This window comes from Eleutherodactylus coqui, chromosome 1, assembly GCF_035609145.1.
Source record: "Eleutherodactylus coqui strain aEleCoq1 chromosome 1, aEleCoq1.hap1, whole genome shotgun sequence".
Taxonomy (NCBI): Eukaryota; Metazoa; Chordata; class Amphibia; order Anura; family Eleutherodactylidae; genus Eleutherodactylus; species Eleutherodactylus coqui.
This window is the reverse complement of record NC_089837.1, coordinates 428,935,524-428,953,291: the sequence shown is the minus strand read 5'-3', so window position 1 is coordinate 428,953,291 and position 17,768 is coordinate 428,935,524. Positions and strand designations below refer to the sequence as shown.

The 17,768-nt window shown below is 43.8% G+C and overlaps 1 protein-coding gene across 1 annotated transcript in view; it reads left to right on the top strand.

Annotated features, from left to right (window-relative positions):
- VWA8 (von Willebrand factor A domain containing 8) overlaps positions 1–17,768 on the top strand; it is a 292,087-nt gene that overhangs the window by 64,288 nt on the left and 210,031 nt on the right. Inside the window, exons 7-10 of the mRNA XM_066581651.1 lie at positions 4,137–4,301; positions 9,226–9,275; positions 14,476–14,584; positions 17,572–17,676. Coding sequence (XP_066437748.1) covers positions 4,137–4,301; positions 9,226–9,275; positions 14,476–14,584; positions 17,572–17,676 — 429 coding nt within the window. The remainder of the gene's footprint in view (positions 1–4,136; positions 4,302–9,225; positions 9,276–14,475; positions 14,585–17,571; positions 17,677–17,768) is intronic.

The following is a 17,768-nucleotide window of genomic DNA, read 5'->3' as shown; positions in this document are numbered from 1 at the left end:
TGATATCTTGTATCAATCGGTGGATGGTGATAAATACGTGATGTACCTGGGACCTGTAACTGGTGCAAAAATCTACATCTTATAAAGAGCAAATCTCTGAACTGCTAAGATGCATTTAGTCATTTAACACCTTAAGAAATAGAAATAGAAACTTGCAAAATGCAGAATAATTTCTTGTAGTATACACCATCTGGAACATAAGTGTAATTTTATTACATAGAATAAATGGCTTTTATAACACAATTGTGCATTTATCTAATTACTTTAAGACTGGGTAATTATCTGCTACCTTATTTAAAGTCATGTGTCTTATTTTGTGATATCCATTTGAGAAGCCATTTAAAAGTCGATTCAATTAGTGATGATGAAGAAAATTAGCTTTGCTGTTTAATTTTATTGTCTAATTGTAAGATGTGAATGATTAGCAGTGCCGGTCAGAGTGCTGTTAAATGAGCACTAGCGGCCATTACTAACGCTTAATATTAATTGCCGAGCTGCACCTTCAGCCTGGAAATTAGCAGTAAATTGTGAGCGCTAGCAGAGGCTGATTCTGCTCCTGTAATAACACACCTCGTGCACTAATACACAAGCGTTACCTCATTCTATAGATACCATCTACAGCTAATTACCAGGACTGCACCTGGATTTACAATTCTTTAAGTTGCTAGTCTAGGAAAAGCCCAGAAATTCATGGTAAAATGTAGGCATTTCCCTCTGCAGATAAAGCTTGCCCACCATGCCCACCCGCAGACGCAGAGATGTGTGTCTATTGACTACTGTAGGTTTGTGGGGTTTGTTTTGGTTGCATGCTATACTGGACCATTTAGCTTTACCATTACTCCAGAGTTTCCAAGTTCTGTCCTTCATCGATTTCACAATTGAGTTGTGTTTTTTGGGATATAAAGAGAAAGTACCAACTTTGTTTTTAGTTATCTGCTGTGTATTCATGGGTGATCTTTGACATAAAATATGCTGTATAGGAGTTCTTCAGATAAACTTTACTGTACGTAAATTTTTTTTAAATCAAACTTTAGATCAGGGGGAATACTTGCTTGGGACTGAAAGTAGTTTTTTTTTGGGGGGGGGGGGGGGGCTACCATTGTACCATATGTGCCTGCTTTCTCAGCCTTAACCCTTATATTTACACAGACTCTTAGTAGTGCCACACTTACTGCCTCCTGAAAATTACACACACTCTACTCCCTAAATATTTAATGGGCCACACTAGTTTCCTTAGAATTTAACAAGCCGCACTGACCCCCTTAGTCATTTATATGCTATACTATACTGTTTCATAATAATCCATATGCTCCCATTTAATCATAAGCCACACTGTGCCCTATAGTAATGAGCCACACTGTCTCCTTAGTAAGAAATGTCCCACATTCTGTTCCAGTAAAAGAAATAATAAATCTCACCTCCCTAACGCTCCCACATCGTCTTCAGACCGGGATCCTCCAGGAAAGACGCAGGCATTGTGATGACATTGTCACACTGCCTGCATCACCAAGAAGATACTGAGTAGCGGAGCAGAACGCTTCTTTGTTGCGGTCGCAGTGAATTGTATCCACAGCAGATGCAGATATAATTCACTTAAGAAAAAGCGGACTTAATCGCTATCCTAGCTCTTCCTAAATCTTTGAACTGGTTGTCATTTTAACATTATTTTAGAAGAATGAAGGAGAACTTGCTGAAACCCATCCTGGAAGTCCTGCTATGAGGTCATTCGCATAATCAGTATCTCTACTATGAAAAGAACTCAAACTAATAGAAAGGAAGATTAACCTTAAAATGTATAATAAAACATTATGGACTTATCAGTGTTACATATGATTAATCAATTATTACTAAAGAACAGCCCCCAAAATCCTGGCCAATGCATAGCGACATGTTTGATCCCACCACCATTCAGTGCATTTCGGCTCCCTATGCATTTCTCATATCAACAGTATCATAAGCTCCCCTTCTTGAATCTCTCCTGATGGATTCTACACGACCTCATGAGGAAAACCATAGGGAAGACTAGGAGTAGCAGGAACACTGAGGGTTCCTGGTAGGGCCGCCCTATATTGTTCAGCACCTTGAAAGGACATCTAGAGAGAGGAATCCTACACAAGCTCAATGTACCACTGAATTATGGTAAGATCAAGTATATCCCTATGTATTGTCCAGGATTTTTTCAGCTTTTCTTTAGTAATCCGTACAAAGAATAATACTTTTATCTTGCCTATTTTTAGAGAAAAATGGAGAGAGATTAAGATAAGAAGATAAAATAGAATTGTCTTTTTACATCAAGGATTATTAAACCCAAAGCTATACGTAAAAGCAGGGTGTAATGGGAGGAGATCAGAATAATCGGAGTGCAACATCTTCGACAGTATTCTGGACATATGCTTTTATTTCCATAATAAAAGTAGGGGGAAATGAAGGAAAAGAGTAGTATCGAAAAGTGTGATCAGCGGGATCCACCCAGTTACGTTAAAATACTGCAAAAGTCTAATTACTTTTTAAAGAGTCTTCTCTTTCATAATAGAGGAGTACAAAATCCTGCTAAAGGTGCATGAGGTGCTAATATTGTGTGTAACTTTTAGAGCTTTTGGAGTCCTATAAACCTAAAACTTTCCCATGTACTTTATTTACACAAATATAAAGTGCACTGAGGGGTCTGGTCCCAGGTTTTGGCAGGGAGGTGGCTGTCCAAGCAAGGAAACTCTGTTATAGTACCCTCATTGCCAAAATAAATCCATTCCCTAGAATCTAATGAAACTTTCTATGTTTGATTGTAATGTTGATATAAGTAATTAATTGATTACAATATCAGACAAAAAGGATAATTTATTACTGAAAATTGAACACTTGAAGGGAGGTTCGGGTACCCTGTTGGGCCCCCTTTAGATGGGTGCCAGATGTGACACTGGGGGGAATGGAGGCATACAGGTTCTGAATGGCATTCTGTGGCGTACCAGTCCACATTTGCTGGAACAGTGTTTCTAGATCGTACAAACTCATAGGCTGTCGAAGTTGGCATGTCAGTCTCATAGATGTTCTCTTGTCTATTAAATCTGGTGACTGGGCAGGCCACATAATTATGGCTTTGTTGTGGAGACATTCCTGTGACACCCTTGCTGTGTGCGGCCAAGCATTATCCTAGAAAATGTCACTTGGATGCCGCCATGAGAGGAACACATGTGGCTGCAGGATGTCCTGAAGATATCGCTGAGCTGGCATTGTCCCTCAAAAAAACTACCAGGGGTGACCAATTGTTCTACTCAATGTCACCCTAAACCATCACTCCTGCAGTGCGGGCAGTGTGCCACTTCACAGCAAAGGCAGGATTGAAGCACTACCCCATGGTCTCCAAACATAAACATGGCCATCGTCGGTGTCTAAGCAAACTAAAACTAGATTTGTCGCTGAAGACAACCTGGTTCCACTCCTTAGCAGTCCAGTTGAGTAATTCACGACACTGCTGCAAATGGAGGCGATGGTGGGTAGTTGTCAAAAGCAGTACACATAATGGGTGCCGTGAGACCAAATGTCCTTTAGCTGAGTGCCTGGAAATGGTTCCGGCAAACACAGGGGCCTGTAGTGATGGTGCCATCTTTCTCTGGATGGCGGACAACAAAACAGTTGGAGCCGCTCGTGCTTGTCGGACAATCAGATGATCCTCTCTACTGATGGTCTTTCGAGGGCCTCCTGAGCCCAGTCATTTTGTGTGCCCTCATGCATCCACTGGTCCCAACACCTCCTAACAGTCCTGACAGTTTGTCGATATGACCACCCAGCTTCTCGCATTCCAATAACGCCCCCTCTCAAACTCTGTTAACTGGGTAAAATCTCTTCGATTGCATCCTAAAGGGGTTTAGTGGTTAACAAGCTCTGCACAAGTGGAAAAAGAGGACCACTATACACAAGGAGCCTCCGAGAGCCTTATTATAGGCCAAGGGTGGACCCACTTTATGGCTCCAGGTGGCAAGACCGTTCATCTAATCAGACCACAGCTTTAATCATTTGCATATCTGCCTCAGATGTACCTGCAGATAACTCCTTCTAGGGGCTTGATTTTAATTTTTTTTTGCAATGACAGATGTGTCTGAAGTTAAATGAGTTGTTTGTTCTTTTACTTCTATTCCCAGGAACACAGTAAAGAGGAACTAGATGCCTGGAAGATTGTGCGTGTTAGTGAAGATTTTCGAGTGATTGCCTTGGGGCTGCCAGTCCCAAAATATTCTGGCAACCCTCTTGATCCACCACTACGCTCCAGATTTCAGGCCAGAGATATTTATTACCTGCCATTTAAGGTAAAACATTGTGATCATTTTTTGGCAGGTCTGAACAGTTATTTTTATGTGTCTTAATTAGTACCACAATCACTGCTGCTGTGAATAAGGCTGGATAATGTACTTACCAAGTAAAGCTATTTTCTGAATTTTTCAGTCCAGTGTATGAAATGCTGCTTTCTAAGGCACAATGAGGGGCATTGCTTGAAGTAAAAAGACATCGAAGTTAAATAGAAAAAGAAAGGCAAAAGAAATTTAAACAAAGTTGCCAACCAAATCTTCTAATTTATTGGCTGCTGTAACCTGCTTGTCCACTGGTGGCAGAGCCACGGCTAATTATGTTCTATTCTCTTTTTAGATTGCTTTATATATAGTTTCCAATAAAGAAATTAAGATTTCCAACATTATCCATCCAATATGTTTTTTTTCTCTTTTTTAAGACTCCCACCAATCATCTGTCTGCAGTGGCCATGGTTCTTGGCTAATAAATGCTGTCACTTGACCACATACCAGGCACATTGCTGTACGTTTCATAGCAGCTGTACCTGCTGCTGCAGCTCACTTGAATGGGACTGAGCTCCTTTCAGACCATGTGACTGACAAACGTGACATCACAGGACTGAGAAGAGGCTGTAGCGCTCTCTTGAGTGCCGTGGCCTCTTCAATCAGCTGATTGGCGAGGGTCCCCAGTGGCAGTCCCCCACTAATCTCATATCAGTGACTTATACTGAACTTAGGTCATCAATAACTCAATACTGTTTTCCAGATTTTTGATTTCATATAGTTTTGGACTTCCTACACAGGATATGTCTGGTGCATTCATAAGCAGCGTACTTCCACAGCCTTTAAAGAGGTATATATATTTTTTTTTTACAAAGGGGTCCCCCCATGGCACAACATGACAAAGAAGGTGATACTGACCTCTCTTTGCCCTTCACATGTTCCCCACTGACGGCCCTGGACTCCTCGCTGGCGTCCTTTTTGCAGGCTGCATTTAGTCTGTGCTGTACTGTAAACAAGCTACTGCAGCCAATGACAAAGCTCAGCAATGACTGCCAAGCTCTGTCATTGGCCACAGCAGCAGGTGTATGAGACATAACAGGGTAACTGTAAGCTGTAAAGAAAACAACACAGTGGAGAACTGGAGCCGATGGCAGGGGACACGTGGGGAGTGGTGATTAGCGGCTCCTTTATAATGTTGTGCTGGGGGGGCTTTGTAAAAAACATAAATAAATAAAATCAATAAAAATGACCAAATGACCTCTGACAACTCGTTTAAGGCTGTGATTGATAGGTTACTGTGCATATACACAACAAAAATGGTTTCTGTTGTATTTTTTAACAGTTATGCTGGGCAAGTATCACAACATTTTTTGTGTGTTGTTGTGGCCACTAGTAGTACAGGGCCTCATGTGGCACAGAGTTTAAAGGTCCTAAGCTCTTACCTGAAGCTTGCGGGTTCAATCCCTGCATGGTTCAGGTAGCAGGCTCAAGCCTTTCATCCTTCCGAGGTTGATAAAATGAGTACCCAGCTTGCTGGGGGAGGTAATAAACAAATTACCTGAAAGCGTAAGTTGGTGCTATGTCTCTTCCCACTACTAGTAGTATAGACTTGTAGTTGTAATATGCTGCAGTCACATATAGCAGTAAATTAAGCCACCTAATTTACTTAAATTAGCACTTTAAAGCTTACCTGCATTTTCAAAAATATACCAGGTGCTTCTTTGCCTTTTATATGATACTGTTTGCACCCTGTTTCATGTCTGTTTTGATTTTCATATGGTGGTCCCCCCTTTTTTTCATTGCTCTGCAGTTTGCAATCTGCATTCAGGGAGGGGGCATGTAGCAAGTCTAGCATTCTGCCTGTAGTTCACTGTCCTGATTCCCTTGCCCTCGCTGATCCTGATCTGTTGTCCAATCAGCAGGGAGTCAATAACTGAATGTTTGCCCCTCTTCTTTTTCCAGGGTGATCATGCCTTTAGAGATTATAGTGTGTGTGTGTGTGTGTCAGAGATGTACAAACACAGACACACACTCACACGCTGTAACAGTAAGAGACACCTAGAGATCATATTTCACAATGTCTGCAAGTCTGTCAGCCTACAGCCTGTGAAGATAGCTGCTGCCATGTTGCTATGGAAATGTCCTTATGTCTTTGTTACTATAGAGGTTCTGCATCCAACGACAGAGAGTGGATTGCAGAGAAGGGAGGCCCCTAGTGGCAGCCATATCAAACATAATATGCAGTAATAAAGCTAACAACATTTTTAATGCAAGTATATTACAGAAATGATGAGACAAACACAAGCTAGAAGATGAGCGGCACTTGTCTGAAAAGTTAGTTTTCCTTTAGGCCTCATGTCCACGGGGAAAATCAGATCCGCTGCAGATTCTACATGGAGAATCTGCAGCGGGTCCCTCCTGCCCCGCGGACATGAGCGCTGAAAAGAGGAATAAATCAGAATTAACTTACCTCTCACACGCTCCGGATACTTCCTTCGCTGCCGCGTCATCTTCTCTCGTCGCGGCCGGATCTTCTTTCTTCGGCTCGGCGGATGTGCATGATGACGTCGGTGACGTGCCCCGCGCATGCGCAGGGCCGAAGCAAAATGATCCGGCCGCGACTGAGAGAAGATGGCGCCGCGGAGAAGAGAAGAACCGGAGCGTGTGAGTAAAATCAGATTTTAGGTCTCCCGCGGATCCGGACGGCTTCCATAGGCTTCAATAGAAGCCCGCGGGAGCCGTCCCCGCGGGAGCCCCGCATGAAAATGGAGCATGGTCCAGATTTTTTCATGCTCCATTTTTTTAAAAATCCCTTTTATTGACGATCCGCGGGTATTTATCTACCCGCGGGTGGTCAATGCATCCCTATGGGATGCGGATCCGCATGCGGGAGATCCGCTGCGGATCTTAAATCATATTTTGCCCGTGGACATGAGGCCTTAAGGGTAACAGATACATTTGGGAAGAAATCAATTAGCCAGAAAACATTAACCAGAAACCCATTACCCTGTGTTCCTGCAATTTACAGTAATTAGAAGTTACTAGATTAGGCCTCGGTCAGAAGAGCAGTTTTTTTGTGCACAAATAGCCGCGCAAAAAGATCGCCGCTCGCGCGTGAAAAAATTGCGTGAACGAAGCTAAAGGCATGATCCTAATTCGCGCACAATTTTCTCGTTCACACGATCCGTGGTGCGTGCTGCATGTTAATCCGGCTCCCATAGGAGTCAATGGGAACTCCTGAGGAGGTGCTATCTTTTCTTGCAGCAAGCACCTTAGATGCTTATATTGTAGCCATGTCCTATCTTTTGCAGGTGCAAGTATTTTGCATGTCTTAGAATCATTGCCCGGCTATTTGTGCACAAAAAAAACCGCTCGCCTGACGGAGGCCTTACATTGAATAGGGCTTTCAGAAGAGCCCATGCAGCTCATCATACGAACATAATGTTACAGAGTATTCAGTGTGCTGGTTTTGCGTGTTCTGAAAAAAAAGGTTAGGTTCGGTGTTAGCCCCGTAGAGTAAAGTGTGATCAGCCTGATGAAGGGTCTATAAGTAGAACCCGAAAGCTCGCTGTAACATCATGTATTTTTCTTAGCCATTTAAAGGTATCATATCTACAACATTACTTGGTTTCTCAAAATGAGAACAATCTCGGTTTTCTTTGTGGAATACGCTGTACCAATCTACCATAGGCGCCCATCTGCCGATCGCACACATTGTGTGACATATGCGCACAATAAATATTGCAGCATGTTTTATCTTGGCGCTAAAATAATGCATGGCGATCAGTGGCCCGCAGCAAGTATGCAATTTTACTACGCACGTGTGCAGCCATCCATACACTGAGGAGGAAGAGAATTCAGATTGAATGTGTTCAACTTTTGAATTCTGACCCTCACCTCAATAAATCTTCTAGCAAGCAAGCTTGGTCCAGGGATCTGTATCTAAGAATATTTTTTCATCTGTCAATTGGGTTATGCCAAAACAATTAGGCCTCATGTCCATGGGGAAAATCAGGCCCGCTACGGAATCTCCATGTAGAATCCGTAGCGGGTCCCTCCTGCCCCGTGGACATGAGGCATAAAAATAAGAATTAACTCACCTCTCGCCCGCTCCGGATCTTCCCTTCGTCGCGGCTTCATCTTCTCTCCGTCGCGGCCGGATTTTCTTTCTTCGGCCTGGTGGATGCGCAGGGCACGTCGGTTGCGTGCCCTGCGCATGCGCCGGCCCGAAGAAAAAAGATCCGGCCGCGACGGAGAGAAGATGAAGCCGCGGCGAAGGGAAGATCCGGAGCAGGTAAGTTAATTTCCGATTTTGGTCTCACGCGGATCCGGACGGCTTCCATAGGCTTCAATAGAAGCCCGCGGGAGCCGTCCCCGCGGGAGACCCACACGAAAATGGAGCATGGTCCAGATTTTTTTATGCTCCATTTTTAAAAAAATCACTTTTATTGACCACCCGCGGGTATTTATCTGCCCGCGGGTGGTCAATGCATCCCTATGGGGTGCGAATCCGCGGGCAGGATAAGAGTTAAAATCCGCTGCGGATTTTAATTCTTCTTTTGCCCGAAGACATGAGGCCTAAGTGTGGTGCAGGCGCAAATTAAATTTATGTGTTTTGTATCGGATTTATTTATTAAATAAAAATATTGGGTTAGTGAGAAGGATTAGCTGGCTCTGGCTAGTGAGGGTATTTTGCCCATTATCTATATAGGTGTGGCACTTTCCATTCAAGCAGCGAGCCTCTGAAATGCCTTATTATTGATTTTGGTATTAAAAATTAAATTATTCAACACAAGAGCGATGACCTTTATTAAGAGCGGACTTTGTGTACCCAGTCAGGGGCTGTATGACTGAAAATTAAAGAAGAGCACTACAATCATGACAGTTCATTCTGTAATAGCATGAACATGTAATTGATTCTCTGCTGTTTTTACTCAAACAGGATCAACTCCAGCTACTGTATTCAGTTGGTCCAAATGTTCCTCCAGAAAGGTAAATTAATGGGAAAGCTTATTTTTGAGTAATTCTTGGACAAGGAATACTTGATTAAATGCGCATTCTTACTTCTATGAACAGTAAACACACCACAAAAGCTAGGGATACCTAAAGAGAAGGCTAGCCAATGAGTACCGTAAGTCTTGACTAAACAAGTGGATCAGCTGTGGGAAGAGTTACTTTGCAATTGTATCAACAACCGGCTAGAAAGCAGGAGTTGATGGACCAGCAGAAATCTTCTAAAATGTTGAAATCTCCTCTCCATTTTGCTTTAAAGGGGTTGTCCTGCGGCAGCAAGTGGGTCTATACACTTCTGTATGGCCATATTAATGCACTTTGTAATGTACATTGTGCATTAATTATGAGCCATACAGAAGTTATCAGAAGTTATTCACTTACTTGCTCCGTTGCTGGTGTCCTCGTCTCCATGGTGCCGACTAATTTTCGGCCTCTAATGGCCAAATTAGCCGCGCTTGCGCAGTCCGGGTCTTCTGCTGTCTTCAATGGGGCCGCTCGTGCAGAATGCCGGCTCCGTGTAGCTCCGCCCCGTCACGTGCCGATTCCAGCCAATCAGGAGGCTGGAATCGGCAATGGACCGCACAGAAGCCCTGCGGTCCACAGAGAGAGAGGATCCCGGCGGCCATCTTCAGCAGGTGAGTATGAAGACGCCGGACCGCCGGGATTCGGGTAAGTACTACCCGGTTTGTTTTTTTAACCCCTGCATCGGGATTGTCTCGCGCCGAACGGGGGGGGGTTAAAAAAAAACAAAAAACCCGTTTCGGCGCGGGACAACCCCTTTAATTCCCGTGAAACACCTAAAGCTTTAATAGCTTGCTAATATTCTGAGGCGTGCATTTTCTTAAATGGAGTGATTTATTAGGGCTTTCTAAAATATAGGCCCCTCAAGACCTCTGCAGAATTGAATTTCTACCTTAAAAAATGTTTTGGAAAGCTTCTTGAAAATTTGAAAAATTAAAATCCCCCCAAATAAGAGGACATTTAAAAGATGATGCCAGTGTAAAGTAGAGATATGGTAAATGTTTACTATTTCATGTGGTATGCCCGCTTGTCAAGCAGAGAAATTCAAATTTTGAAAATGGTAAATGTTTCTTTTTTTTAAATAAACAAACACATGACGTGTCAAAGAAAACTTACTCCCAGCCCTGTCCAGACGGGTAGTTACTGAGTGAGATTTTTTTATAATAAGTGTACAGGAATTAAGTTTATCCAATATATTCCTGTGTGCAAACCAAGGAGCCATTTACACTTAATGGTGGAATTTCCCCTTTAAGATGCGTTGCCATCAGTGATCGTGTTGAGCCATTTATAACTTAAACCTGACCCTCAGAGCATTTCCCAGACACTTTCTGACCCTCTAAGGGATGAACACTAATTATTAATGATATGAACTAATTTTTGTGGAAAATATAAAGAGGACGATTGTGTTTTAAAAATGTAACAGTACTGCACGTGTTTTTACCCGTGATGGTGATGCAACGTCAAATAATGTGATTTAAACACTGCTTTCATGTCTGTTTCACATATGTCCTAAAGAGGCACAGAAAAGACAAATATATTTATTTATGCTCTACTTATTAGACGGATACTGCTTCTAAAGTACATCTTTCAACCCAAAATGGGTACCCTTGTTTGTCCTGTGTTCAGAAACATACCCATTGTGGCCCTAATCTACTCACAGGACACATGGCTACGCCTGTAGAACACCCATTAGATTTCAGGGCACAACCGAATAAATTCCAGGCCCAATGGCTCACTTATGCAGAAAAAAAATTGACTCCCTAAAAATATTACCCCTTCCCTGCCGTTTTTGGCATTCCCTAAATCTTGGATAAAATTAATAGTGTAAACTGTGGGGTATGTCTGAAAACAGGGGTAATTACAGAGGCCTGGTTGGGATGGACACATGGGGGCAGGGGGGGGCAGCCCTGCGTTTGGCTGCGTAATATACTGCGCATAATTGCAAATTCACACCTTTTTTTGGTTTAGATTTCCCGTGCTGCCGCTTAGCGATGACGCGGCTACCAGCAGCCCGTACACAATGTAGTTGTGTATGGGCTATGGGTATGTCCGCGACCATAGAGCACAGTAGGCTCTATGTTGCAGATATCCACTGTAAAATAGGACATGCTACGTTCTGTTTTCTGCAAGGGAATTGCGTAATTCCGACCTGCTAATGTGAGCGTAATTGTATAATCCAGTGCATTTGATTGATCAGTGTAATGCCTCGGATCAAATACATGCAGAATCCACAATTTCTATCCGGTCATGTGAGACCGACCTAAGGTAGATCATTACCTTTTTATCAAGTGACCGGGGACTGCTCAACGGGGCCTCCGGTCACTGCTCCAGGCTCTCGTCTTCCTTTGTTAGTCGGGAGCAAGGAGATTTTAAATTTCCTGGGCCCACCCCGGCTCCTGCGCATGTGTCTGATATTTTACCAGCCGGCGCAGGCGCTTGTGCAGAAGCCGCCTGTAAGAACTTTCATCTCCTCTTACGGATATGATCTTTTCTTTTAACTTAACGGTAATGCGGTCCCTGGTGATATCTCCGTGCTCTCGGCTACTCATGCTAGCTGGGAGCAGGGAGATTTTAAATCTCCCGGGCCACCCGGTTTTCTGCACATGCGCCCCACATTTTACGTTTGGAGCGAATGCGCAGAAGATGGTGTCAGGTCCTGGAAGGACCAGAACGCTGCTGGACATCTCGAAGGACGGAGGTGTGTGGAATCGGATCCGATTCGTGAGGGTAAATGAAACTTTAACGGTTTTTCACTTTTTATTTACTTTAATGCGATCACCATTATCCATTGGATAACGGCGATTGCGTAACCAGGGGTCGCATTTCGCTGCCCCTCATGACAGCTGCAGGTTGTCTACTACTTCCAACAGCAGGGAGCTGTCAAGCTCATAGCCCCCATGGCTTTAATCTACAGGGCTTGCGTGTTTTTTTTACGGCCCTATGGATTAAAGCCCAGCTGGCTAGGACGTAAACAGACTATATAGGCTGGTCACTAAGGGGGTCTAGGTTTTTAGACTCTCTATTCTGTTTGTGCTGTCTATCTTTTAAACAGAATTAGTAATTGAGTCCCACCTTTTTTTTTTTTTCCCGCATTAGCAAAACATTTTTCCCTAGTATCTAAAAAAAATACAGAAAAAAACCACACAATTGGTAATGCTGCTACCTGTTCTATAAAATACTACAAAATTTACTGTGCTGTATAAATAATGTATTAAAAAAAAGAAAAGCGCTAAGTAAAAAAAAGCCAACATAGCTGTTTTCTATTAATCTTGTTTCCCAAAACAGGAATAAAAAGTAGTCAAAAAGTCATATGCACCTCAAATGGTACCAATAAAAGCTAGAAGTCATTGTGCAAAAAGCAATCCTTCAGCTCTTTTAACAGAAAAATAAAAATGGTTTGGTCTTAGAATGTTGGGATTCACAAAGTCTTTTGGTTAAAAAAAAAAAGTGTTTATAGCGTGCAAAAGGAGTGAAACATAATAAAACCCATATAAATGTAGCGTTATCTTAATCACAATGACCCCTGGAATAAAGCCAACATAATATTTATACCACATGGTGAATGCTGAAAACATGAATCACAAAAAACAAAAATGCAGTTGCTTTTTTTTTCAATTGGCCCCACAGCCAAAAAATGTAATTGAAATTGCCTGAAATTGGTTCCTGTGAAAACTAGAAGTCGCCTGGCAAAATACAAGGTGTCATACAGCTACATTGGTGAAAAAATGAAAAAGTTATGACTGCTGGAATACAAAAGGGGAAATTGATTTGTGGGTTCTTAAGGCTAAAATTGGTTATGTCACTTTGGGGATAAAAAAAAGGAATTATGTCTCATGTGCGGAATATTTTTACATGAGACATAAGTTCAAAATCTACAATTAAAAGAAAGTTTTAATGTGTCTGGGCCTTATGTCCACTTGCACGCATGGATACTGCTGCTGAATCCCGTAGTGGTATCTGTGGGTGCCCGCCGCCATGGAGAGGAAAAGAATGTTTCTTAATTCTCCGGGTCCAGCGCCGATCTTCCCGGAGCCGGACGGATCTTCTTTCTTGAAGATGTGCTGCCGGCAGTGATGAAACTGACACGAATTACCATGTGTGTGATCCTTCATCTCCCATACATTCTGAATCGTCCTGTGTGAAGGCAAGTAGAACAGATTGAGCCATGTGGAAGGAGCCTTAGTTTTTGATACTCAGAAAACTTTGTGACTTTGTGTTGCTGAAACAACATATCAAGTGTGTATTATAAGGCTGGGTTCACACAGGGTGGATTTGGCGCGGTTTTGCTGCGCGGAATTTTGCCATAGCAAATCCGCCCGCAGCCGCTAATCTCGGGATTAGCCAGCCATGTGGACGAGATTTCTCAGAAATCTCGTCCACACGGGAGGGCCAATCCGCTGCGGTAAGTCCGGTTGAAACCGTGGCTGCGGCAGCCGCGGTTTCGGAATATGCAGCATGTCCATTCTTTTTTTCATTCCGCTGCGGCCGCGCTCTCCTCTATGGGAGCGCTGGCCGCAGCGAAAGAGCGAGCGGCCGGGCCGCTTCAAAGCCGCCGCAGCGGTTCTCCCAGCGGAGATCTCGCAGTTTTTGCTGCGGCCAAGCCGCGAGATTTCCGGCGGGATTCCGTCCCGTGTGAACCCAGCCTAAAGGCCTTGAGATGGTAATGTTACTATATTGTGGAATGTTGTATAACAAATATTGGCTTCCAAAGAAAAAAAAATGTCAAAAGCAGGTTTCTCATAAGATGTGGTTGAGGATGGTTCCACATCTGCGTCAGAACCTCCGACTGTTAGTTCTGTCACAGATCTGGCTAAAAATACCAGGAGAAAAAATGCCGCATGCAGCACTTTTTCTTCCGTCCAAATGCCGGGCAGTTGAGCAGAAAGCGGACGGACCCCATTATAGTCAATGGGGTCTGCCCAGCCCTGTTCGGTTCCATCCAGAAACGGAACCATTTAGCCGCGGGGATTCCCTGCGCAAATGTGAAACCACCCCAATAGATACTGCAGCATATATATGTATATATAACCACTCAAAGCACCCAGGCTGGCCTTATCAAACATTACTCCTTCTTATTCTCCTGTATTACACAATTGATCAGTTGTATAGTTTTGTAACGATTTCGATATTACAATATTAAACTACTCTTCTCTTTCAGAATTTCTCAGCTCTTGTCATTCGCTACCACTCTGTGCTCTCTTGAATCAGCTACCCTAGGGCTTCCAGACTTCCCAGCAGACAATTTGGCAGCAGCCGTTGGCATTTTGGTAAACTACTTACATTGGTACAATTTCAAAGTTGTTTCTTCAATAATTCATCTAAATGTTGTATTTATGCATAATGGATATTATCAGGCTGCTGTCTGCGCTGGCCATAGTTTAAGGGGGAAAGTTTTCTTTTGCTGAAATTAGCTGCATAAGCACTTAAAATTCTCCAAAATTTGAAGCTACAACTTTGTTACAAAAAGTTAACTGTTCTGAAGTGCACACCAGGCAGCCTGTCATTGCGTTACTTCAGATCAGCAGTTTGAACATTGCACATCAAGTAGTATTTCCAGAGGGCTTGTGTCTCTCAGGGTGTTAAATAGAATTGCTACATTCCTGCTAAAAATCCCATTCAAAAGTAATATTGTCTATAGCTTGTCTATTTTTTATAGCAGAAGTGGTTAAAAGTGGCTAGTATTATGGACTGTATACAAATTTACATATAGTTGGTGATCCCTAGTAATAGGTTCAATCGAGAAGGTCTCTGTAATTGTCTGCTATGTTAAAAGACAACCAAATGCGCTTGACCAAACGAGTCCAGAGGATTAGAGGGTACTCACTCAGGAGAGGGGAGAATACCCAGCCGGAGTATAGGGGGGGAGTTTGCACCCAGTATCCGGCTGGGTATTCTCTGCAGTGTTTCAGAATAAACATAAGTTGAAGTCAGAACGAAGCTCCTGTGTATAATTGGTGGGGTTGCATCAGTCGGACCCTCACAAGTTACCCTTTATCCTGTGAATAGGGAATAACTTGCTTTAGTGAGAGAACCCTGCTAACTATGTTCTCTAATAAGAAAAGTTCATACTACCCCTCCATCGGAATGATCAAAAGCTGTACAAGGACGGAAGTATGATCTATAATTCTCCTCTACCTGCACGCTGCCTACTCGTCACCTGCTGCTGTTCCCTTTTTTCCTTCACACAGGCTGAAGTGAGAACTGCGGGTACAGTATTAGTAACTCCCACTTCAGCCTGCTGTAGCTCAGGCTAGACTCCTGGCTCTAGCTGTTTTCTAGTCTGAGCTTAGAGCCTTCCCCCTCTGCAGTCTCACTGCCCTGAGCTATGCTTGTTCAAAACGGTAATATCCTTTTCTAGTTGAACAAACACAGCTTCATGTAATCAGTAGGGGGAGTAAGTGGCTGTTTGTGACAAGGCAACCCCTTTAAAATGATTTTCCAGTAATCTTCTATCGATAACCTACTTTTAAAGGGATTATGTCAGCTTGAACATGTTGTCCGCTAAGATCAGAATGGGCAGAGATATAAATGAATAAAATACAAGTTATACTGATGCTTTCCCATAAAACTAGATAAATAACAATCTGCTCAGCTCCTCCTGCTCTATAACATGATGCCTGCAGTCTAGTCTCTATATTCAAGATTGCCTTTCAGATAGGTCATCAGTATGTGATCATTGTGCGTCAGCTGCCAGGGCACCTCAGCTGTTTGAGGAGTGTTTTGTTGGGGCAAGCACTTACGGCCTCTTCACTCTATATCTGGAACGGTGCATAGACTTTATAGCAGCAGAGCCTGTTATAGCAGCCAAGTCCCATTCATGTGTTCTCAGACAGTGTGACAAATGAACGTGATGTCACTGGCCTGAGAAGAGGCCCCGGTGCTCACCTGAAGAGGCCCCGGTGCTCACCTGAAGAGGCCCCGGTGCTCACCTGAAGAGGCCCCGGTGCTCACCTGAAGAGGCCCCGGTGCTCACCTGAAGAGGCCCCGGTGCTCACCTGAAGAGGCCCCGGTGCTCACCTGAAGAGGCCCCGGTGCTCACCTGAAGAGGCCCCGGTGCTCACCTGAAGAGGCCCCGGTGCTCACCTGAAGAGGCCCCGGTGCTCACCTGAAGAGGCCCCGGTGCTCACCTGAAGAGGCCCCGGTGCTCACCTGAAGAGGCCCCGGTGCTCACCTGAAGAGGCCCCGGTGCTCACCTGAAGAGGCCCCGGTGCTCACCTGAAGAGGCCCCGGTGCTCACCTGAAGAGGCCCCGGTGCTCACCTGAAGAGGCCCCGGTGCTCACCTGAAGAGGCCCCGGTGCTCACCTGAAGAGGCCCCGGTGCTCACCTGAAGAGGCCCCGGTGCTCACCTGAAGAGGCCCCGGTGCTCACCTGAAGAGGCCCCGGTGCTCACCTGAAGAGGCCCCGGTGCTCACCTGAAGAGGCCCCGGTGCTCACCTGAAGAGGCCCCGGTGCTCACCTGAAGAGGCCCCGGTGCTCACCTGAAGAGGCCCCGGTGCTCACCTGAAGAGGCCCCGGTGCTCACCTGAAGAGGCCCCGGTGCTCACCTGAGACCTGCGGCTTCTTCACAAATCTATTCGGTGGGGGTCCCGGGCAGTTGACTCTTATCGATCAATGTTGTAGCCAAACTACATACAGCACATAACATTTTATTTTCTCATTTATAGCAAATAAAAGATTGATAAAGTTTATTATAATTCATGACAGCAGAGGGGATTATGTACCTCAGTGCCTTACCTGTTGGTTTAGGACAGAGGCCACATGAACTTGCAGGAGCATTTACTTCTTCAACGTTTGGGAACAGGCTGGGAACAGAATTTTTTTTATTTATTTATGAAATAAATGAGTTTACATTGGTTGAAATTGCCTTCAGCTATTAAATATGATACAGAATAGCTGGGATTATTATGATACTGGCTATTCACTTCAAACATTTCATGCAGCGTTAATGGCCTGCCTAAAAATACATCTCTAACTATTTAATGTCACACATTCCTTGTTAAAACATTACAAGCAGCTCTGGTTTATGTATTGAATTCTATGAATACTTTGCTTTGTTTTTGTGGAGATGGAAGATATGTCTGGCTTTCCAGGAATACCACCCGGACATACTCACAGTGAACTCAATACATGGTGCTTTAGTCTGCAGCAGCCCATGTCAGTTACCTTATATTGGGAAGCCGGGTCTCTTACATGACGTCTGTGCAGTCCTGCATGTTAGACGTAAGGACTCATCTATTCTCTTTATTATTGCAGAATGTATTCCCCACAATGTCTTCCCAACAAATCATTCACAGGCTGTATCCTTATACCGTTGTGCTGGGGAAAGAAGGCAAAACCGCCGTAGAGGACACATTAAAGGTAAATTGTCCAAAACGGAATAATAGTCTGTAATAAAATGCACTATTATTAGAGACTTGCTTTCTTACTGCCGCTCTTACATTTCTAAAAGC